At 32.0% G+C, this 20,575-nt stretch overlaps 2 protein-coding genes across 9 annotated transcripts; one reads left to right on the plus strand and one right to left on the minus strand.

Moving 5' to 3' along the window:
* The first annotated feature begins 519 nt into the window (after positions 1 to 519).
* LOC105207722 lies at positions 520 to 8,576 on the plus strand. 6 transcript variants are annotated; one of them, XM_039457345.1, is made up of 8 exons: positions 520 to 538; positions 2,504 to 2,578; positions 2,637 to 2,849; positions 3,391 to 3,549; positions 4,308 to 4,457; positions 4,516 to 4,624; positions 5,273 to 5,500; positions 6,040 to 8,576. In XM_039457345.1, exons 2-8 carry the CDS (start codon positions 2,504 to 2,506, stop codon positions 7,269 to 7,271), a joined length of 2,166 nt encoding a protein of 721 aa, XP_039313279.1. In that variant the 5' UTR covers positions 520 to 538; the 3' UTR covers positions 7,272 to 8,576. The 6 variants fall into 6 exon arrangements, with proteins under 6 accessions (XP_039313279.1, XP_011175634.1, XP_011175633.1 ...); XM_011177332.3 differs by lacking the exon at positions 520 to 538 and adding an exon at positions 729 to 953; XM_011177331.3 differs by lacking the exon at positions 520 to 538 and adding an exon at positions 983 to 1,125.
* A 3,680-nt stretch (positions 8,577 to 12,256) lies between these two features.
* LOC105207723 (vesicular inhibitory amino acid transporter) lies at positions 12,257 to 18,310 on the minus strand. Of its 3 annotated transcripts, none has more exons than XM_026134066.2 (4): positions 17,701 to 18,310; positions 16,184 to 16,653; positions 15,134 to 15,263; positions 12,257 to 14,784 (listed from the first exon to the last, which is right to left on the minus strand). In XM_026134066.2, exons 2-4 carry the CDS (start codon positions 16,507 to 16,509, stop codon positions 13,600 to 13,602), a joined length of 1,641 nt encoding a protein of 546 aa, XP_025989851.1. In that variant the 5' UTR covers positions 16,510 to 16,653; positions 17,701 to 18,310; the 3' UTR covers positions 12,257 to 13,599. The 3 variants fall into 3 exon arrangements, with proteins under 3 accessions (XP_025989851.1, XP_025989850.1, XP_011175636.1); XM_026134065.2 differs by having other exon boundaries at positions 16,184 to 16,684; XM_011177334.3 differs by having other exon boundaries at positions 12,258 to 14,784; positions 16,184 to 16,528; positions 17,701 to 18,309.
* Positions 18,311 to 20,575: the final 2,265 nt, after the last annotated feature.

Here is a 20,575-nt window from a genome sequence, read left to right on the forward strand (position 1 = left end):
AGTAAAAACGGAACACAGCCAATGTCAACGTTCCGCAGCGCTCCCTAATGGGCGAGTTAGGCGAATTTTGGATGAATGTGATTTGAGTCTCGGATAAATGTTAATTGGAATTCGCATTTCTATAAGATAAGGTGTGAGTCCTCCTAACTGGGAGGGATTACCTCCTGAGTGGGATGAGAACTAAGTTTCCATCGAATGGAATTTGAAACTTCGTTAGAATATGTGATACGCTAAAATTTCCTTTAGAGAGACAAACTATAATGCAACAATTAAGTCAGCAATATAAAAATTAATTTTAAATAATATATCGATCAATTTAGAATAAAATAACAGCTTTATTTCTTCTACGAATATGGTCATTAAGAAATTTAAATGACGAATAACTAAAAAAATATTACAGCGCAGTGGCAGTATCGCAGAGCGCGGAGCATTCTGAATACTGGATCAATACGAAAATGTGCGCACGTCCGTTTTCCTCTCGCTCACCTTCGCAACTTACGATGGCTTGCGAATAACTTCTGTGAGCTCGCCCAAGTAGGTATGTCCACGTCGGAGTCGTCGGAAAATTGTCGAAGGTATTATTGTTCTAATGTATTCTCTGACACATGAGAGTGAGCCTATTGGATCATCTCACAATGGGAAATCAGATATATATGTATATATACGCGCATGATCCTAATTTAATTAGTCGTAAAAATTTCTGCCTGTTACCGTCGGTCGATAAAATCGCACGAAAAGCGCCTGCATGCGACGCCCGCGGAAAGCGGGGTGTGAACGGGTGTGAGGTGTGAGGTGACAGATGCTCCGATGCTCCGAAGTGCGGTTGTGTGCAACGTTCCACTGCGTCTGACATAAGCAGTCGCGTGTGATGTTCTAAGCTGGTGCGCCAGTCGCCAGTCTTGGCCAGTCTTACCGTTCGGGCCCAGCCGACACTCCTACGCATCCGATCCACCGTACGTTGTTATAACAATAATTACGGACAAGTGTGGCGTGTTACGTTTCGTTTAGATATAACTTATCTTGCCGTCATTCCCCCCACGTCGAGTTAGCCGCGATGGCATCGGATATCGCCGATTGTTCGCCCCGAACAGCTAAATATTAGTGCAACGAAAATTCGTCTTAATGGTATTGAAATATTAGGTCGTCGCTGTGCAGCGAACGGAGTAGTTTTTTCATCGAGATTAACAAAGTTTGTGGCGACGATGGCGGAGGCGCTGAAGACCGTGCAGACTAGTCGGAATTCTCAAAAGTGCCGTAAACTTTCTCCGATTTGTCTCACGATGGGAAAAACGACCGATCTTTCAGCTTCCTCTGGGTCGCGCGCGCGCGCGCGCGCCGGTTTTTTGCGTTGCACGCAGTCCTCCGGAGTCGTCGTGTTAGTTGGATTTGTGCGTAGGAGATTTAGTGCCGATTTCCGCGCTCTTCTAGATCCGCTAGGCGAGATTCCGCGCCTAGTTTCGACTTTTTAACGGAGCGCGGTCCGTGCGGGAGAGTCTCGATCTCTAGGTCGCTCCGCTTGCTATCGGTTATTTAGAGGATAGAGAATTCGGAAGTGGCATTCCTTTCGCGGCACGCCGGAACGTGACACGAATGACAACGTCGCGAGTTGTTCCTATCGTCCTATCACGGACCGTTTCTACTACTATAGATTGACTTTAATCCCAGTTTAATTTGAGTCTATATTACGTCCACTTCTACCGATGTAGATTAACTTTGATCTCAACTTATTATTTGTCTCTTTCTAAAAATTAGAAAAAGATACGGAGTAAGTTAAATTGAGATTAAAAATAATCTACAATGATAGAAATGAATGTTAGCCTATGCGCGTTAACAGATTAAAGATGCATATGTGTCACATCTCAAAGTATTAGCAAAATGTTTAAATTTTATTGCTTTTTATTTTTATATATGTTTCAGTATCTATGTAAAATTTAAACACAATCATTGATTTAAAAGTTATTTAATTTTTTGCTTTTGATTCTTATATAAAATCGTGTTTTGTAGTTTGCAAATTTGACGAGACAGTAATATTACAAATTAAATCAAATTTTTTACGTACACTAATAAAATTCATACAAATGTTATTTTGAAAATATAATTTAATAGCACATAATATTGTACAAATATTTTAGAATATTTGTACAATATTATGTGCTATGGTATTATGTGCTGTTAGAGCCTGCTCCAGTTAAATTAATATGATTAGGCTAACCTGTCTAATTAAACTTAATATTAAATTTTATTGTGAAACAATAAAGTACAATATACAATTAACAAAGATAATAGTGACTTTTAATGATTTTTTGGGGTTGTAAAAACTCCAGATAATTGTTTACATAATAAAAAGGCCAGACGACTAATTCTGTATTAACATCTTCCTATGATAAGTTTAATAAGGATGTAATAGAACAAATAAATTCAATATTTATGTATTTTTAATTTACTGTTTTTAATGATCTGGCATCTTATATCTCAAATAAATATTGGCGTTTCTAAATTACAGATGGCAGCAAGTGCACTCGAGGAAAAAATTAATAAGATAAGGCAACAGAATGAGGAAATTAGAAGAAGACATGAGGTAAGAATGGAGTCCTTCAATAATTATTCTGAGGGATGATAATAACTCTGTTGTGTAGGAAGTGGAGGAAGACAAGAAGAATGCAGCTAAACTGAATGCACTGGTGCAAATGGTACCATCTACAGACTGGCCAGAAAGGAAAGAGCCACCAGAATTTTCTAGCCCACCTAAAACGAGTAATAAGTCGAAACCTGCCAAGGAACATCATGAATATCCCCAGCAATATCAATCTGCAAGTGGTGAAGGACGAAAAGGTCACACCTTTGCTCAGGTGCACAAAAAAATTATATTAAAATAAAATCTTGATTTGATAGCTTACATGCTGTTGTGCTTGCAATTAAAGGTTGTTTATTGCGATAATCAGAAGCGTCAATGGTGCTATTGCAATTGACTTATGACTAATGTAGAATGTCTGTGTGACCTTTGGTGCAGGCACAGCAGCGTGCAAACCAATTCAAGAAATAATGTGTCATTGATTCCAGCTTTATGGATCATTGTGCCATATTCATATCAATTCATATAATATCTTTTTTAGTATTTTCTCAAATTTACTTAAAATTTATGTGATTTTTGTTATTTTATGATTAAAGGTTTTAAGAAGTCTATGATTAAAAAATTTAATTACATACATTAAAATTTTCGGAAAATTTGGAAATTGTCAGGCAAATCTTTTGCAAAATTTGAGTAAGCACCTAAGAAAGTAATATCATTGTAAGAAATAACTGCAAAATTGAAAATTATTGAGAGAGAGAGAGAGAGAGAGAGAGAGAGAGAGAGAGAGAGAGAATTATTATCCATATTTTTTCTTTTAGGGACAAGGGCCTCCACCTGATCCTAAGTATAACTTTCTCGCTGATGCCGAGAGAGAAGAGGGCGAAAGAGAGAACACGAAGGACAACTCGAACAGAGGACAAAAATATTCGAGGGGCATGTTTAGGAGGAAATCAGGGGGAAAAGATGGAATGCAAAGAGTACGTAAAACCTCAAACGAAGTATTTTAAAGTCATGGAATTATTTTATGGTTAGAAAAAACAAGGAAAAGTTATAGAATCCAGGAATGTATATTAATCTTAAATTAAAATTAAATGTTATGTGTAATAATTCTAAATTTTTTAATATTATTTTTTCACAAATTGTTAAATAGAATTTTTAAATTTATATAAAGAAGCATTGTAATAATTTTCATGATTTTCCAATTTTGCAGTAAATGTGCAGAAGCCGTTAACAAACATTGTGAAAAAAACTGTAATATCTTAATTTAAAGTCAAGCAATGCAGTAATGACGTTTTGTAAATCATTTACAGCATTGTAAAAAATTTATACAATTACTACTTGTAAACACGTTTTAAAAAATATTTACTTCAGACATTGTGCATTTTTTTAGCGAATTTATATATAATTTATATTAATTTTTTATCACAATAATATTCGTGGAACATTTTTATAACATTCCACAAATATTGAAGTAATATACCATGAATATTATATAAAAATGGAGATATAATATTAACATAATATTAAAATAATATTGAAAATATTGAATAATATTCTCGAAATATTATTTCTGGAAAGGTGAGAAAAAGTTGTAGAAAACAATTAAATTATTTTAATTAATTTATATTATACCGATTATTTTATTGTAATAAAAAATTACAAAAAATCAAGAATTTTTGTACCGATCTAATATATACACACATTTCCATTTTTTAATTATCTATTTTTTGAAAAGGATTATAGAACGAACAGAGGATCACACAGAGATGACCATCAGCCAGAGTACGAAGCTTGGAGAGCTGAGAGAAATCGTATTGACGAAGATCGTATTAGTAGGCAGAGAACTGCGGAGGGTAATTGGCGTAGAGAATGGGATAACGATAAGGTGAGAACTGCGTAAAACATAAATCTTGCGTTGTCACACGACTCTGTAGATCATGTAGATGCAATTGCAGGCGCATATTGCGGATGATGTGGCGAGATCTGAGGCTAAATTAGGAGAGTATGTAAAAAAGGACTATAAAGATTTTGATAGAAGATACCACGTTAATGGTAAGAATCAATAAAGAAACACTTATATAAGTAAAAATACAAGTTGTGAGGGAGTTTCAAATTGTGTTCTCATCATTAGATATAAATGTACACTATTATTCAAAAGTGCCAGCACTCTTGAGATTTTCTCGTATTTCACGAAGAAAAGTATCAGTGGAAAGAAAAACGTAGAGAAATTCTCAAAAATGCATTTAAAAAAAAAGAAAGATGGAGCTTTAAATCTGATTTTTATCTTTACTACTATTTGGTTCTTAAATTATATAAAGTTGAAAATTGATATTTTTTTAAAATTCTTTGTATTTTTTCATTTATAAAGACTGCAATTTGGAATATAATCAGATAAAAGTTAATAAAAAATTATTTTGCAATGGTTTTTTTAAGCTTTAAATGTTGTTTTTAAAAAATTGATACGATTTTTTGCAACAATATTGGAATTCTTTTGTGCAAGAACACATTTCTTATCAAATATTTGTTAACTGTAAAAGAGTTTATGGGAGAAAAAGAAAAGATTGAAAAAAATGTAATGTGTTTGAATCGTATAAATTTTTTCAAAAACTTTAAAGATTTTTTTATGCTTAATGCGAAAAAATCTCAAGCTTACTGAAACTTTAGTGTATGTATACATACACAGAATTATTTTTTTTGCAGGAAATGATTATGCAAACTATAATCGTAGTGGTCATCGGACCTATCGGGGAAATTCGAGACATTTTCATAATAATTATGAAAATAATTCCAACAACGCGTATCATCAGGACGGTCACGTTAAAAATCTTTCCGGCTCTGAAAAGAGAACCATTGTTGCTACCGATAAAAGCATAAAAGTCACAGTGAATCAAGGAAATATGACAAAAGGTCCAGTCATGAGTGTCAAAGGTAAATTAAAAATGATATATTGTGAAATAGTACTCTTTATTTTCCAGAAAAATAAGTTTAAAGAAAAAAACCAAGAAAATCGACTAAAATTAAAAAAATATGTATTCATGATTAATTTAATTAATTAATGAAACTAATTGTCCAACATTGTATAAGCAATTGATTATGTTTTTCCTTAATTAAACTATCGGTTAAAAACCGATTAAAAATTAATGATAAGCACAATCATAAATTTATTTCAAATCAAGTAAAAAATGTTAATTGCTTATCATATTATAATTAATAAGTAAATTTTTAGTTATAATTATTAATTGATAAATTAATTAAATTTTGATCCAAATTTTGCCTGACGAATTAGAGCTCTTAAATGAAAAAAATATTAAAATCATAGATACATAGAGAATGATAAAAGATATTATCTTAAAAGAAAAACCTGGAAAGATACAGCAAGAAAAAAACTTTTTTCTTCCAAATTTTCAATAATATTGTTCCTAAATATACAAAGTATTTGAAATATTTTTTCAATGTTATTATTTCAGTAAACTCGCCAAGTATCGCCGGAACCGGACGGGTCGGGCCGCGACAAAGAAGTCGCGTAACGTACAGCAGTCATTCGGATATTGAAGTGACTTCCCCTGATACCGAGATCTTTTCACGTCCAAAGTTGTATGAAGACCGAACTAAGGGCATCTGTCATGAAAATCTACACAAATCCTCTAATTCACGAAAATCGCAGCTTCCACCAAAAAAGAAGGACTTTAGCAATAAATCTCCCTATTTTCGTAAAAAAGAGATTAGAAGAGAAGACGAGAATCTGCAGAAATATCAGGAAACGGAATTACCAGGAAAAGAACATAAGCAGCTACAAAAGTTTGAAGCTCAAAAGCTTGAGGAGAACACTGCAGAGTCGTTGCCAGGTGAGCAGATTGTGATGACTACGAATGAAAAAGAAAGCAATATAATTTCTTCTGGAGAATCTGATATCAATAATATAGAAATAAAAATTGTGAATAATCACAATGACAATTTGAATATGCAAACAAATGAAAAAAGTCAAATTGATGCTGACCAAGAAGATGAGCTTGTTTTGCAAACTTTAGATTTACCCGCGTCTGAAATTGATACAGAGATTGAACTTTGTAAAAAAAATGAAATAATGGAAGATAAATTAGATGAATTGCCGAATGTTCAAGCAGCAGTGACATCCGAAACTACATCAAATTTAACCATATTATCAATAGAAGACGATATTGATAAAGGTGAGACAAAATATGTGGAAAACTCATCATGTGATGCTAATGAAGATACTAAGAAAACGGAAAATAAAGACGATAATAACTTGGAGCAAATTAAAGAAGTCTTAAGCGATAACTGTGATAATAAACAAACTAAAGATACGAGCGAGCAAGAGAACAACATTAAACATGATACAAAAAGTTCTCCAGAAGAAAAAGAAATAAACAGTGTTACAATTTCATTTTCAGCTGATGTACATTATACAACAGAACAAAGTGATAAACTGAAAAGCGAAAACACACCTTTAAAAGAAAAAGAAGAATTAGCCATGGAAGATAAAGTTGCTATTGCAGATGAAAAAATTAACACCGGTGACAAACAAAAAGATACGACAAAATGCGTCAATGAAATTGAAAAATGCACAGATAATGTTGAGAAAGAGGATAGCGTTGCAAATAGTACTATAGTCGATAAGGTAGAATCTTTAAAAGAAGATTTACACGTAGAAGAAAAAGAGGCAGCTCCGAGTAACTGAGAAAAGAACTGAGAAAAGAAAAAAAGGAAGTAAAAATGTACGAAATATTACGATGTAACTGTAAGTTACCGAATAACGTGTGATAGGCAAAGCTTTTATAAAATATTTGTTGAAATGCGTGATATATATTTCAAAAGTTAATTTTTATGGCGATATACGAGTTAATGAGAAAAAATCAAGTTATTCAAATAGTTCCCAATAAATTCTTATTTTTGGAACAAACATTCGAGAATGTTACGTGGATTGACTGCAAGTCCGCTGAGTGATAATATCGTAATTCTATTTTTTTGTTTTAGAATTTTATATCTATATATAGATAGATACTCTGTTATATCATGTTTCATTTTAGGTATTTCTCCAATTCTCTTAACATTGCTCTAAAGTTCAAGTACTGTAGAAATGCTATATATAGCATTAAAAAAAGTATATGTGTGTGTGTATGTATATATATATATATATATATATATATATATATATATATATATATATAGCACAATTTTACGTTAAGAGAAACGCAGCGCTTTTATAACAATAGAAAAAGAATAGTAAAACAACAGTTAATGCGTATGATATCTCCGAATTTTTATATATGCAACCCAAAAGAAAAAAATTCACTATTGTCTCCTTCAAGCGACAATCAAAGAATATTTTGGCACAAGCAATAAAGAGAATGGGATGTTTCAGATCAAGAACACAACTAATGAAATTAAGAAATTTTAACTAGATTTAACAATGATTATTACCTAATATTAGAACAAACGCAACTTTTACTAATTGACAATGTTATTTGACTTTATAATTTATATATCTATATATATACATATATATATTTATTTATATTGCATTAATGTTTTTTAATATTTTTGTTTCTTTTGTTGCTTGTAAGATTCGTTGACAGATTATTAGATAATTCCTGGAGGCTCATGCAACTGAAATCACATTTGAATTGCTTGAGTTGAACTTCTTGGAATAAAATCATGATAGAATACACGCACATATCTCGATTATTAATTTTTTATATTTCGTGGATCATGTTAGAGATAATAATTAGACTTCTCAATGATGATAAACACATATGTGAAACTTTAGGATTTTCAAGAACGCTTTTGAAACTGAATTCCGTTACCCAATATGTAAACCTTTTTTTATTCTCATTGTTAAGATTTATTCTCTTTGTGACGCTGCCATATCTACAATGTTCTGAAATTTCAAGCCTCCGTAATTCTGTTACTTTCAATCATTTGAGATTATTCTAATATGAAAAATAGTAATAAAGCATTGTTAATAAATCTAATTATCTATGTATATATTGATTAACACAAATTATCTCCACTCAGTTTATCCTTCACACTTTTCCTACAAATGCATGCATCTGAGTAAGTAAAAAAAGAATTCAAAATGAAGGAATAACTCGAAGTGTCAAGTGATAAAAATATGAAATTAATTATGAAGTTAAAATTTAATTAATACTCAACAATTGCCTGCGCAAGTCTTCGTGATTGTCAATGTGTGAGGTACAGTGAAACTTCAACAAGTAGATTACTATAAATTATATTAAGATGGCTATGGTCCATTTGATGCTACAAATGCTTCGAAGCGTTTGATTTACCAATCGAAACAAAGAATTTTACAAATTAACCTCAAAGAATGCTTCAAATTCTTACATACATAGATCAAGTGTTATACTTGTTTTTCCTCTTGATCGTGACAAGAAGAAAAAAATCAACATAATGGAAAATGTTAATATCTTAAAATTTATTAACTGTCTGATGTTGATCTAATTACAGCGAAAGAGATCCAGAGCAAGGGTTGAAATGTCTTAAGGTATCTCAATACAGTTTATGATCATCTACTCATTGTAAAGTTTTATTATAACCCACAGGAGATTAATAACCACGGAGGCTCGCATAGGTAATTTTTAATTGTTGAAAAATGTACTTAAAAATGTACTATGGCTTTGTAGTTTTTGAGTTGCTGAATTCTAATCTTTAACAAATTTCAATTTGTTGAGAATATAGATTAAAATCAGTATATGAAATTAAATATTTAAGAAGCTATTATGAGAATGGTATGTTATTAATGAAAGTGTAAATAATGAAATAAATAATATTAATGAAAAAATCGATCGATATATGAACAATATAAATTAATAAATGAAGAAGGCCTTATTCGGTCAAAGACTGATCCTGATGCTTAAAATACAAGAGAATACAAAATATCCTAACAGAAAGTTCTTAAAAGACATAATAGACAATAATGCTCTCAAATGTTGTAATCCAGATTTAAAACAGTTCCAATCAATAATGTCTTTATTTTTAGATGTTAATAATTTTTTTAATTTTCTTTTATCAAACAGAACATATATAAGTTATTAAGAGATGAAAGCATTATCATGTTTTATTAGCAGGGAAACAAAGTAAAATCTAAGATTCAACAATAATAATTTATAATATTAGATGTTTAAAGTGTTGATATATTGATTTTAATACTTTTCTATTAAAGTTTTTCAAAGTTGAAATGATATTTACCAGTTAAAAGAAATGGCTTTTTTTGCCATCCCAGAGGTCCAAATCTGCTCATTTTACCCATCATTTAATTTTATTTCGAAAATAAATTCTTGTAATTCTCTAAAGAAATAACATGTATATCGTATTACTGGGTGAAATGCAAATAAAGTATACATCCGTAAAATTTTGTTAATATATTATCACTCCTCGTACTTCGGATAATGTATTTTCATATTTCTCATAATACGGAGGCCGCTTTACATCATTTTATAACGTTTATAAGTTTATATTCTGCCTACACAACACCGATGAGGTTTGCTCTTCTTGAAACGCCGCAAAATATGAATATATTTCAAAAGCGCTTTAGAAGCCTATACTTGTTCGCCTTCGTCCGCATTGAAACATTAGTCATTCTCCAAATGTCTCATCATGATTAGCTTCAATAATCTAGTTTAAACAACTATATTTCTTTGAATCTCTACAACGGGTTTTACGTTGCAGTATTCTATTTCTATTTTTCTCTCTTTCGGCTGATAAGAGAGATTTGGAAGACATTATTGGAAGACTTGTTCCACGATATATCAAAAAGCAAAATAAAATTTTATAGAACAAATGTACTGTCAATCTATTATCGTCCGATAATCACAAAGAGAAGATTCCAACGCAATTCTCATTCAACCACTTTTTGATAATATGTATTAATACAAAGAAGTAGGATGATCCCTCGTTAATGATTTAAATTGATTTTCGTGAACAGCATGATTTTACTTACATTATGCGTGTCTTTGATATATTCATCGATATGAAACATCAATTATGCATGATCGTGGCTTACGAGTTAATTCTTAACATCTACAATTCTCAGTAACGCTTGATATCATTCGACAAAGATTTTTTGCTCAATAAATAGTAATACATCGTTATCATATAGTAATATTATTATTTTTTATTAATATTATCATTCTGGAAGACATTATTGGAAGACTCGTTTCACGATTATTAACGCATTTAGTTAGTCTGCGAATTTTCCATGTCTGCAGAACGCTCGCAGATATAGCCTCGAGAAAAAAGATCTGTAGATCCTTTAAAGATCTTCAAAAAAAAGTAATTTTATAAAAAATCTACAAAAAAAATTTTCGCTTAAAATTTATCCTTACTAAAATTATAATAAAATTCTTCTATGTCCCACAATTATCATGATTTTAGGTAAGGTAAATTCTAACAAAAAATTCTGTCTGCGTACACATGAAAACAATCACGAATTCAAAAATCCATTTCATAATTTAAAGAGTCTATTAATTTCTGTAAATCTCTAAATATTACATAAAAAGACATGTCTATGCCATTAAACATTTTCATCTTAAGAATCCAAAAGATGAAAAATTTCTAAATGAACGGTTTGTGAATCTCTAACAATAAGAATATAGCACGATGCCATTAATTAAGTATTTGTATAGAACAAGTTTTGAAACGTATCCCGTATAAAATGTTTCTCGAGTCATCGCGGCATTCCGCAGTTTCACGGAACGACTACATTGCCTATACTCCTTAAACTAACGATCTATACGATCTTGGAAGACGTTGGATTATACAACTAATTGTACTCAGTTGTACATAACTGTTCACGCATCGCTTTGCGTTTCGTTTGTACGACGACGGGACACGAGCACGGCGGATTTTTGTTCCAAAAATTATTTGGATTTGTCGTCACTGTCATGAGTAACTAATAGCTATATCGCTAACGAGCATGACGAGACCGCCGTCACGTTCCGTCGTCGCGATTCGCAATTCAACGCGTTGCATAAAAATTATATATACGGGTATACAATTCCTCAGCGGTATAATTATAAAATCCAGAAAACTGTAACAGTAGTCAACTACTAGTTAGGCTCCGCTTGCTGCTGCATCGTGGAAGACATTCGACTTATTGTCATTCGTGCTTTATTGTCACGTTCGGTGCGCGTACAATTGTTTATTTTATCTCCCGAATACAAAGCGAATTCGGGTATTGGAAGACGACGATTGAATAAATTCTTCGCATTATAGAAAAAGTTGCGCTCCTGGTCGAAACATGAAACGTACAATGGAAATTTAAATGCTCTCTAGCGACTCTCTGGTGAAAAAAATTCTTATAATATCTCATATATTTTTTTAAGAATTTTTCATATTTCAAACATTCAGAAAAGAAAAAGAGTGTTTAATTTTAAAAGATATTAAAATATTTTATTTCCATCTCCGTTTTTTAAATACTTAAAAATGTTTTATTTTTAAAAGATGTTTAGATTTAAAACATTAAAATGTTTAAAATTGTTAAAAATTTCAATTTTAAATATTTTAGTATTTAAATATAAATATCGTTTAAAACTAAAACATTTTAAGTATTTTAAAAAAACAAACAAATAAAACATTTTAATGTTTTAAAATTAAACACTTCTCTTTTGAGCAAATTTACAAAATATTAAAAAAAAATATCTCTTAAATCTTTTTTCAGATTTTATAAGTTTCTTTGGAAATTATAGAATAAGAAATTTTCAAAATTCGCGTATATAAAGAATTCTAGAGAAGCAGTAGACTTTCTCAACATTTTAAAAAAATGTCTCAATGTTTCCTTTTAAAAAATTTCTCAAATTTTTTAAAAGGATTCATTCCAAGAAAAAAACTTCTCATAAATTATTTTAATAAATTTCTTATATTTTAAATTTTAAAGTTTTCTAGAAATTATCTTAAACTTCAGATGTTTTCTTCTCATAGAAAATAGGATGAGAAATCTTAAAATATTCTAAAAAGTGCTTCGTATAAAAAAAATCTAAGAAAATTTCTAAAAAAAAATTGTACTATACAGAATTATATCAAAACTTCGGTCATAGACATTCTGAAAAAAAATTCTGAAAAATTCTAAGAAAAATTTTTACCAGAGTAGCTAATCTTCCTTTTAAAAAAGAATACTATGACTGACTTTAGAAAACGGTATATTCTCATCTAATTTTCACATTTCTAAACATCATTCACACTCAAAGCTATCGCGATTGAGAAAAGTGGATGGCGCGTTGTTGTTTTGAAATAATTAATTTATAAAGATTTAAATGTAAATTGGAGAACACGACAAACAACATGAAGAATTAAACGTGCCATTACGAAAGCAAGCACAGATTTTTATCAATATTATCATTTTGGAAGACATTACTGAAGGCTCGTTTCATGATTATTAAAGTGCTATTATTAAAGCGCGAATGGAAGATAACGCCCTTGTGCTTTAATCATTTGACCAGTTAAAAATCTTTTTAAAGAAATATAATCGCGCACAACACCATTTCGTGAAACTAACAAAGATGTTAAAATTATATGAATGATAAGACAAACGTGAAAGTAGTTTTACGTATACTACAAAATTCTCATACGAATTAATCACTTTTAAGCACGTGAAATATTTGATCCTCGATTCACTGATGTGTCTTAAATTTGGAGAATTTTGTGAAATCGCATTTAAAATTTAAAAAGAATTTTACAATAATACAAATCCTTTTTATTTGGTATTAGCAGGTATTTAAAAATAAAGTATTGCTGATTATCGATTAGAATGTTATTCAAAAAGATGCCTAACTTTTCCAAAGCACAAAGTTCGCTTACATGCTTATTCGTCGTTTCTATTTTGGATTTTATGTAGTCTCCCGCGTGCATCAGCAATGCATTATTGCATGAATATACCGAACAACGTGTTAAAATCGAGAATCAAATATTTCGACGACTCTGGAGAGCATGTTCGTAACATCATTTTGATACAGAACAAGAACAACAAAATGGCCTAGATGATGGAAAATCGCTCAGAAGGGCAGGCCAATCTCGAAGGCATTGATTAGCGCGGAACCGGAATCGTAAACGCCAATCACACCGAAGAGAACACCAAGGAAGATGACGAAGCAATCGTATGCGACGGCGCTCCATTCCATGGAATTCCTCTTTAGTTTCAGATGAAAGTAGCAGGGCCAAATAAACGACAGCATGGTACCAGTGAAGGAGCCGATGAAGCCCATTAATATGCTAAAGTGCGGTATGAAGATCGCCATTAGAATGGTGAACAGGATCACGCCGACTTTCCAGGCCAGACCCCAGACCTTGAGCTCGCGGTCCACCGTCCAGATGGTCGGGAAAAGCGTCTTCGGTCGGCCGCGGAAAAAGGCGCGCTCGAGGAGCTCACAAGCCGCGTAGTACGGCAAGGGATACGAGAGCACCGCCTTGACGACCAAGCACAGATTCACCAGGCCCTTGAAGCCAGCCGAATGCAAGTTATTCGTGATGACCTGTTGCGTGTCGTTCTGAAAAGTCAGGAAGCAGATCCAGCCGAAGAGCGATTTGAACGCAGCCGCGGCAATGTGGCTCCAATTCAGCATCCAATCGAACTTGGAGCGATCAATGAGATTACCCTCGAGGGTCGGCAAGAAAATTTGCGACGTGTAGCTGAAGACGATCACGCCAAGCGAGATCGGGAAGTTTTCCATGTCAATCGTCCACTTCACCTTCGACCAGCCCCAGTCACCAATCTCCAGGATACAGTAACCGATGATGATCGCATTGATGAAGAGGTGAGACATTGTGCACCAGAAGCTCAGCACGGACACGTGGTGTAGGGACTTGAGAAAACCGAGCGGCAACAAGAATATGCCGATCAGCATCATCCAGCTACGTGTGTCGATCGCGCCCTCGGGGAAGGTACCAATCATCAGGTCGCCGCACACGACCACGTATAAGATGCAGGTCATCAGCAATTCGATGATCTGCGCGATGTTGACGGCACGGGCACCCCACGTCGGTCCGAAACACACCTTAGCGATAGCCACGTACGAATCTCGTACGCGCACACGCTGACCCGTCACCGTATCCAACTCGTAGAGGCACTCGACTAGAATTTTGCCGGTGTAGCAGCAGATATGCGCGATGCCAATCATCGCGGCAATCGCCCAGTAACCGCCACGCAAAACGGCGAACGGCAGAGAGACGATGAACATTCCCTGAGAAGTTAAAAAAAAACAAATTTGCAGAAAAATAGTGTAAATACTGTTGCAGGATTAAGTAAATTAATATCTTTTCTTGTAACTAAACTAGAAGTTAAAATTAATGGCTTATAAAATTAATTTAGTTACATTGAAAGATGCATGAACAAAAAACTCCGTTAAAAGACATATCAAGATTAAATTAAGCAAATTTTTGAAAAATATTATTTATATTAAATTAGAATGTCGCAATTTTAAAAAATTTTAATGCAGAAATCTGCAAAGTTATTAAAATGTCATATAAACTTTTCCAGCAAAGCGATTGCGCGTAGAGCTACCAGAAATTCCTTCTTTGATCCTGCGGTACCTGAATGGCATTTGTCACGTTCCAAGCGGCTTGCCACTCGTTGATCTTGACACCCGCCCCGAACTCTCCGCCACCCTCATCATACTCGCTGAACTCTCCGCTACTCATGCTTCCGGTTCTAACTTTGTCCCTGAAATTGAAATACGATGTACAATATAATCAATTAAATCTAAGTGGTACAGTAAAAAACATTTCATACTTGTATTAAAATCTGTCATTGTTAAAATTTTTATGTTAAATTGATGTTCTATCTGTTTTAGAACAACAATTTACAAGTAATTAAACAAATAATATTGTACACAATAATAATTGTAAAATGTTTATGTCAGGATTGGTAAGTTAATTATTTTTTAAATTAAATTATGCTTATAAAATTAATTTAGATAAAAGAGACTTCCGTGAATAAAAAATTAACTCAGTTAAAAGTTATATTAAGATCAAATAATTTTTAATATTTTATTTGTAAATTAAGGAGATTGTAATTTATAGAAAATGATAAATATTGTAATTAATATACCTACAAATATTGTTTTCACGTAGAAATATATATATATATATATATATATATATATATATGTAATAATTTTTTTTTTACATAGATATTTAATATTTACTATAATTTTTACGTAAATATTTAACTTGGAAAGAAAGTTAATAAATTAAAGTTTATATTTTAAAAATAGCTAAGTTAAAAATTAATTCGTTTAAAATTAGTTAAGTATAAATAATAAAATTAAAAGTTATTAACTTCATTATTTAACTTTTGAATGTTTAAGTGGTTACTACTCCACTCTGATTAATTCTAAGATAAATGAATAAAATGTATCAATATTAGCTTTGCTGAAGAAATATGCTTTCGAAATACTATATATTTTTCATGCAAACTTTTTTTTACATATCTATTTATATAAGTTACTTTACAACATCTTCATTCTGTGTTCAGTTATCACAAATTAGGGTGAACCGTTTGAAACAATTTTGTTTAGAAACTCAACACAAAATTTTTTACCAAATAAAACCAACTCGCTTATCGGTCGATGGTGTCCTTACCCGTTTCTCTGATAGCTGAAAGAGTCCTCAGCAATCCCCACGTTGTTCTGATCTCGATACGCCTGATCTCCATTCATGGTCATCATCTCGGTGTTGTCGTGACCCTCGTCGAAGGATTTGAACTGGTCCTGACCAGGTCGGCCCTGGGGATGGCCCTGGCCCATACTACCACCACCGCCGCCGCCGTCACCGCCGCCGCCGCCGCCGGCGCCGCGGATCAGTTCCATGCACGGACTGTTCTCCGGCCATTTGGCCTTCAAGGTCTCCCAGGCGACGTTGACCGTTGCTCCGAAGGAGGGTATGTAAAATCCACGGAAATACGCCATTTCTCCCTATTTGTTGCCTCTACAGCGATATGTTTAATTCCTTACAGATGCGTTCCCGCACGTAAACTAGATACAGTGACTGAAGAGGTGGAGGAAGTGAAGAATAGCATTTCCTAGCGAGGTAAGGTGGAGTGTCGAGCATTACTTCGGTTATCCAAATTTAAATCGTCCGTGTCTTGCAGGTGTTGCAGATAGAATAGTGAAGATGCAAGTGCAGAGAAGAAAAACACGTGAATTAGTAATAAAGGAAATTGCGACGTGTAAAGGGAATACGTTTGTGAATACATCAAACAGATATCTCTCTCTTGTTATACAGAACCGTGAAACAAGGAAAGAATAATGTTGTTAAAATATGTAAAAATTTAGCTACACTAAAAAGAAAGTATTAAATATTTAAATTTTAGATACTAAAATGTTTCTAAAATTTCTGTCTCCGTTTTTGAAATACTAAACAAATGTTTCAGTTTTACACAGTGATTAGATTTATTTATTTTTACTTTTTGAATATAGATACAGATCTGTAGAAATAATTTTTGTTAAACTGTCAAAAAAATATTTTATTTTTCTTTTTTAAATACTTACGTGATTTTTAAAATTTGTAATATGTAGTTTTACTAAATAGTGTTTAGATTTAAAACTAAAACGTTTAAAATTTCAGTTTTGAACATTTTACGTCAAATTTTACCAATGTAGATTAATTTTAATCTCTATTTAACTTGTCTTTATTTTCTACTAATTTTTAGAAAAAGATAAAAAGCAAATCAAACAGAGATTAAAATTATTCTACAATAATAAAAATGGACATTAGCGTTTTAAATCTAAGCATTATTTAAAATTAAAATATTTTTAAAACAAAGACAGAAACAAGACATTTTAATATCTTGAAATTAAACACTTCTTTTTTAAATGATACAAATTCGTAAAAATAATTTTTGTTATAGACTGTAAAAATAATTATGTAGAATGTCCAGGCAAGTCGTCAAAATTTTTTATATATATTGCTCATAACACTTGAGTGTCCTAAATAATTATTTGGACGGTCCAACGAAATTATTTTCAAATCTGTACATAGCTAAATTTGTAATATTTTAATTAACAGGTACTTTAGCAAAATTGTTCTTTCCGTACACGAAACGTAGATTATACCAGAGTTCCTAGTGCTAACATCATCAATGAAACAATCGTGCTTACCAAACGGCGAATCCGGTAGCCACCTCGGATGTTCCTCCTGCCTCTCGATTTCTTCGACGGAAACGACTAAACTAAAAAAGGCCGTGACTCTGGACGCAAGCGAGGCTTCATGAAGAGGCAAAGAGATGAAGAAAAGAGGAATGGAGGAGGGAATCGGAGCGAGGAATGCGCGAGAGCTACCTAGCTACTACTACCCGGATTGTGGAGCCGCATGATGATGACGGATGCGTTTCCTGATCCTACGATCTACACCGCGACTTGCGAAGCCAGAATCGCGGCGAACTCGTCGATCCGCGGCATCGACCAACAGCACACGGGGACACGGCGGCGTTTTAAGGGATCGGGAGATCGCGGGGGTAATATGGCTAGCCACCCCCGAATGCGCAGGATTCGATCGATGCTCTCTCCACGAAAGAGAGAGACGTATCATCTCGCGCGTGCTTCTCGTATAACGCTGTATCCGCGCACTCCCAAAACCAAGGGTGGGATAAGACCCGCGGTCCTTAAGCCACGCAAATACAGATTACGCGAGATACGCCATTATCAGTTAAAGGGCTTGCACATCTCGCTTTATTATTATCTTTTTTTTTTAAACAATTAAATCGATCCTATTCAAGTAACAAGTGTTTAATTTTAAGATACTAAAACACTTTATTTCTGTTTTTTAAATGTTTAAAAATGTTGTGCTTTCAAACGGTGTTTAGATTTAAAATATTAAACGTTTTAGTGTTTTAAATCTAAACACCATTTGAAATCAAAACATTTTTAAGTATTTAAAAAACGGAGACAAAAATAAAACGTAATGATAAAGTCAAAATAAAAAAAGTCAATTTTTTTGCATATTTCTTGGAAAATCTGATGCCAAAACCATGTTGGGATTCAGGGCTGATATCAAAGAGAGATGCAGTCTTTGAAGGAACGCTTGGATCACTTTATTCGAACAATTGTTAACCACACAATTTTATTGTATCAAATAGAAGTAGATTAGACATTAAGAACCTGGTGCTCTTAATTAAATTTATGGAATTATTGTGCAGTATTTTGTGGCAAGATCTTTCACAATACTGTGTTTCACAATTAGTTTATTACTTCCATTAATTGTAACTCAACTGACATTTTGCAATCACGAATTTCTAACTTACGAGAATTTCTATTTTTTAAATATAATAAGCCACACAATGAGTCGATTTACTGTAAAATAATAAATTCTATAATAATTAATTAGAAATCCTCTCTCTTTATTTTAGATTAACAAGGGAATACAACTGAATATTCCTTTCCGACTTTAATAAGCTTTGAATATATTAAAATATAAATAAAAATAAGACATATTTTTTATACAATAACCTTTTCAATAAAAGTAGAATAGAGTTTCAATTATAGCATTTTATAATAATGATAAAAAAATCTTGAAAATTTTTATTATTAAAAACATTTTTTTATCATTATTGTTAAGTATTTTTGAAACCATGTCATTTTTATTTTAAAAAAACTTTTTATTTTTATAGTTGTGGTAACATTCGTTCTTAAAGAAAATAACTAATTTCTTCAAAGGACGGTTTTACTCTTTTAATGTGCAAAAAAAGCAGCTTGGTATTAGAAAAAAAACGTATCTCTTACTTTGATCTATATTTTAACGTATACAAAGCTTATTAAAATCAAAGAGGGATTGATTGTGCTCCCTTGTGAGAAGAAACGCACATTTGCATGGATAGTCTGAATGTTTCAATAAATAAAGAAATCAACTTATTTATTTTATCTTATGCACTTCGCTCTGGAGAAGAATTACAGATAATTAGCCTTAACAATTTGTTAAAATTGTTTGCGTCCCCACGAATGGAACTCACATTGCACTGCGCCTCTTTTTTTATTACTTTCTTGCAATATGCAAAGGTAATAATAAAATGAACAATCGCTATGAGGACAAACGTACTTGGCGATGAGACGGGATCCACAAAAACGCAATATCAACGCAGCTCATGACATGTGATTTTCTTCATCTTTTTCTTTTATGAGCACAAAATAATTAAACGGCGCAATTAACGATCAAAGCGATCACACTTCTTAAGAACTAGAGAGAAATTTAAAAGTGAAAAAGAGAGTAAAATGTTCAAGTATAATCGTTAAATGCTTATGTAACTTAACGTTTTCACATAAAGAAAATTTTCTTTCAGAATTTACCGTAAAAATTATGACACATTCAAAAAAGTATTTAATTTTAAGATATTAAAAAGTTTTATTTCTTTCTCCATTTTAAATATTTAAAAATATTTTAATTTTAAACGATATTTAAATTTAATACACTAAAATACTAAAACATTTAAAGTTGTTAAAGATTTCGGTATTAAACATTTTAATGATTTAAATTTAAAATTAAAATATTTTTAAGTATTTAAAAAACGGGAACAGAAATGAAACATCATCTTAAAATTATAATACCTTAAAATTAAACACTTTTTTAAACATAATTTTAAAGGTAAATTCCTTTCGTGCACTAAGCTTCTGCCCCACGCTACGCTTTATGATCGTGATGTAGCCATATATAATTATTTGTTTGGGTATTTTTTTATTGCAAGAAGTGATTACTGCAACATAAAAAATTAAATAATATTTAAATGTAAAAAGCATATGTTGCAGTTCAACATATACATCACAAACATTGCTAATTAATACTATTTAATAATCTCCAAATATTATAAATCATGGCAATCGTTCTCTTCTTATACATAGTACAGATAATCGTGCTCGATAAATACTTGAACATTATGTCAATATTATTTTTGCTAGAAGACACAAATGTAAAGCAAGATAAAATTTCTGTTACACTTAAGGATGCATTACAACCATTTTTTTAAATGTGTTAATATTTATATTT

Source organism: Solenopsis invicta, chromosome 14, assembly GCF_016802725.1.
Source record: "Solenopsis invicta isolate M01_SB chromosome 14, UNIL_Sinv_3.0, whole genome shotgun sequence".
NCBI classification, from domain to species: domain Eukaryota; kingdom Metazoa; phylum Arthropoda; class Insecta; order Hymenoptera; family Formicidae; genus Solenopsis; species Solenopsis invicta.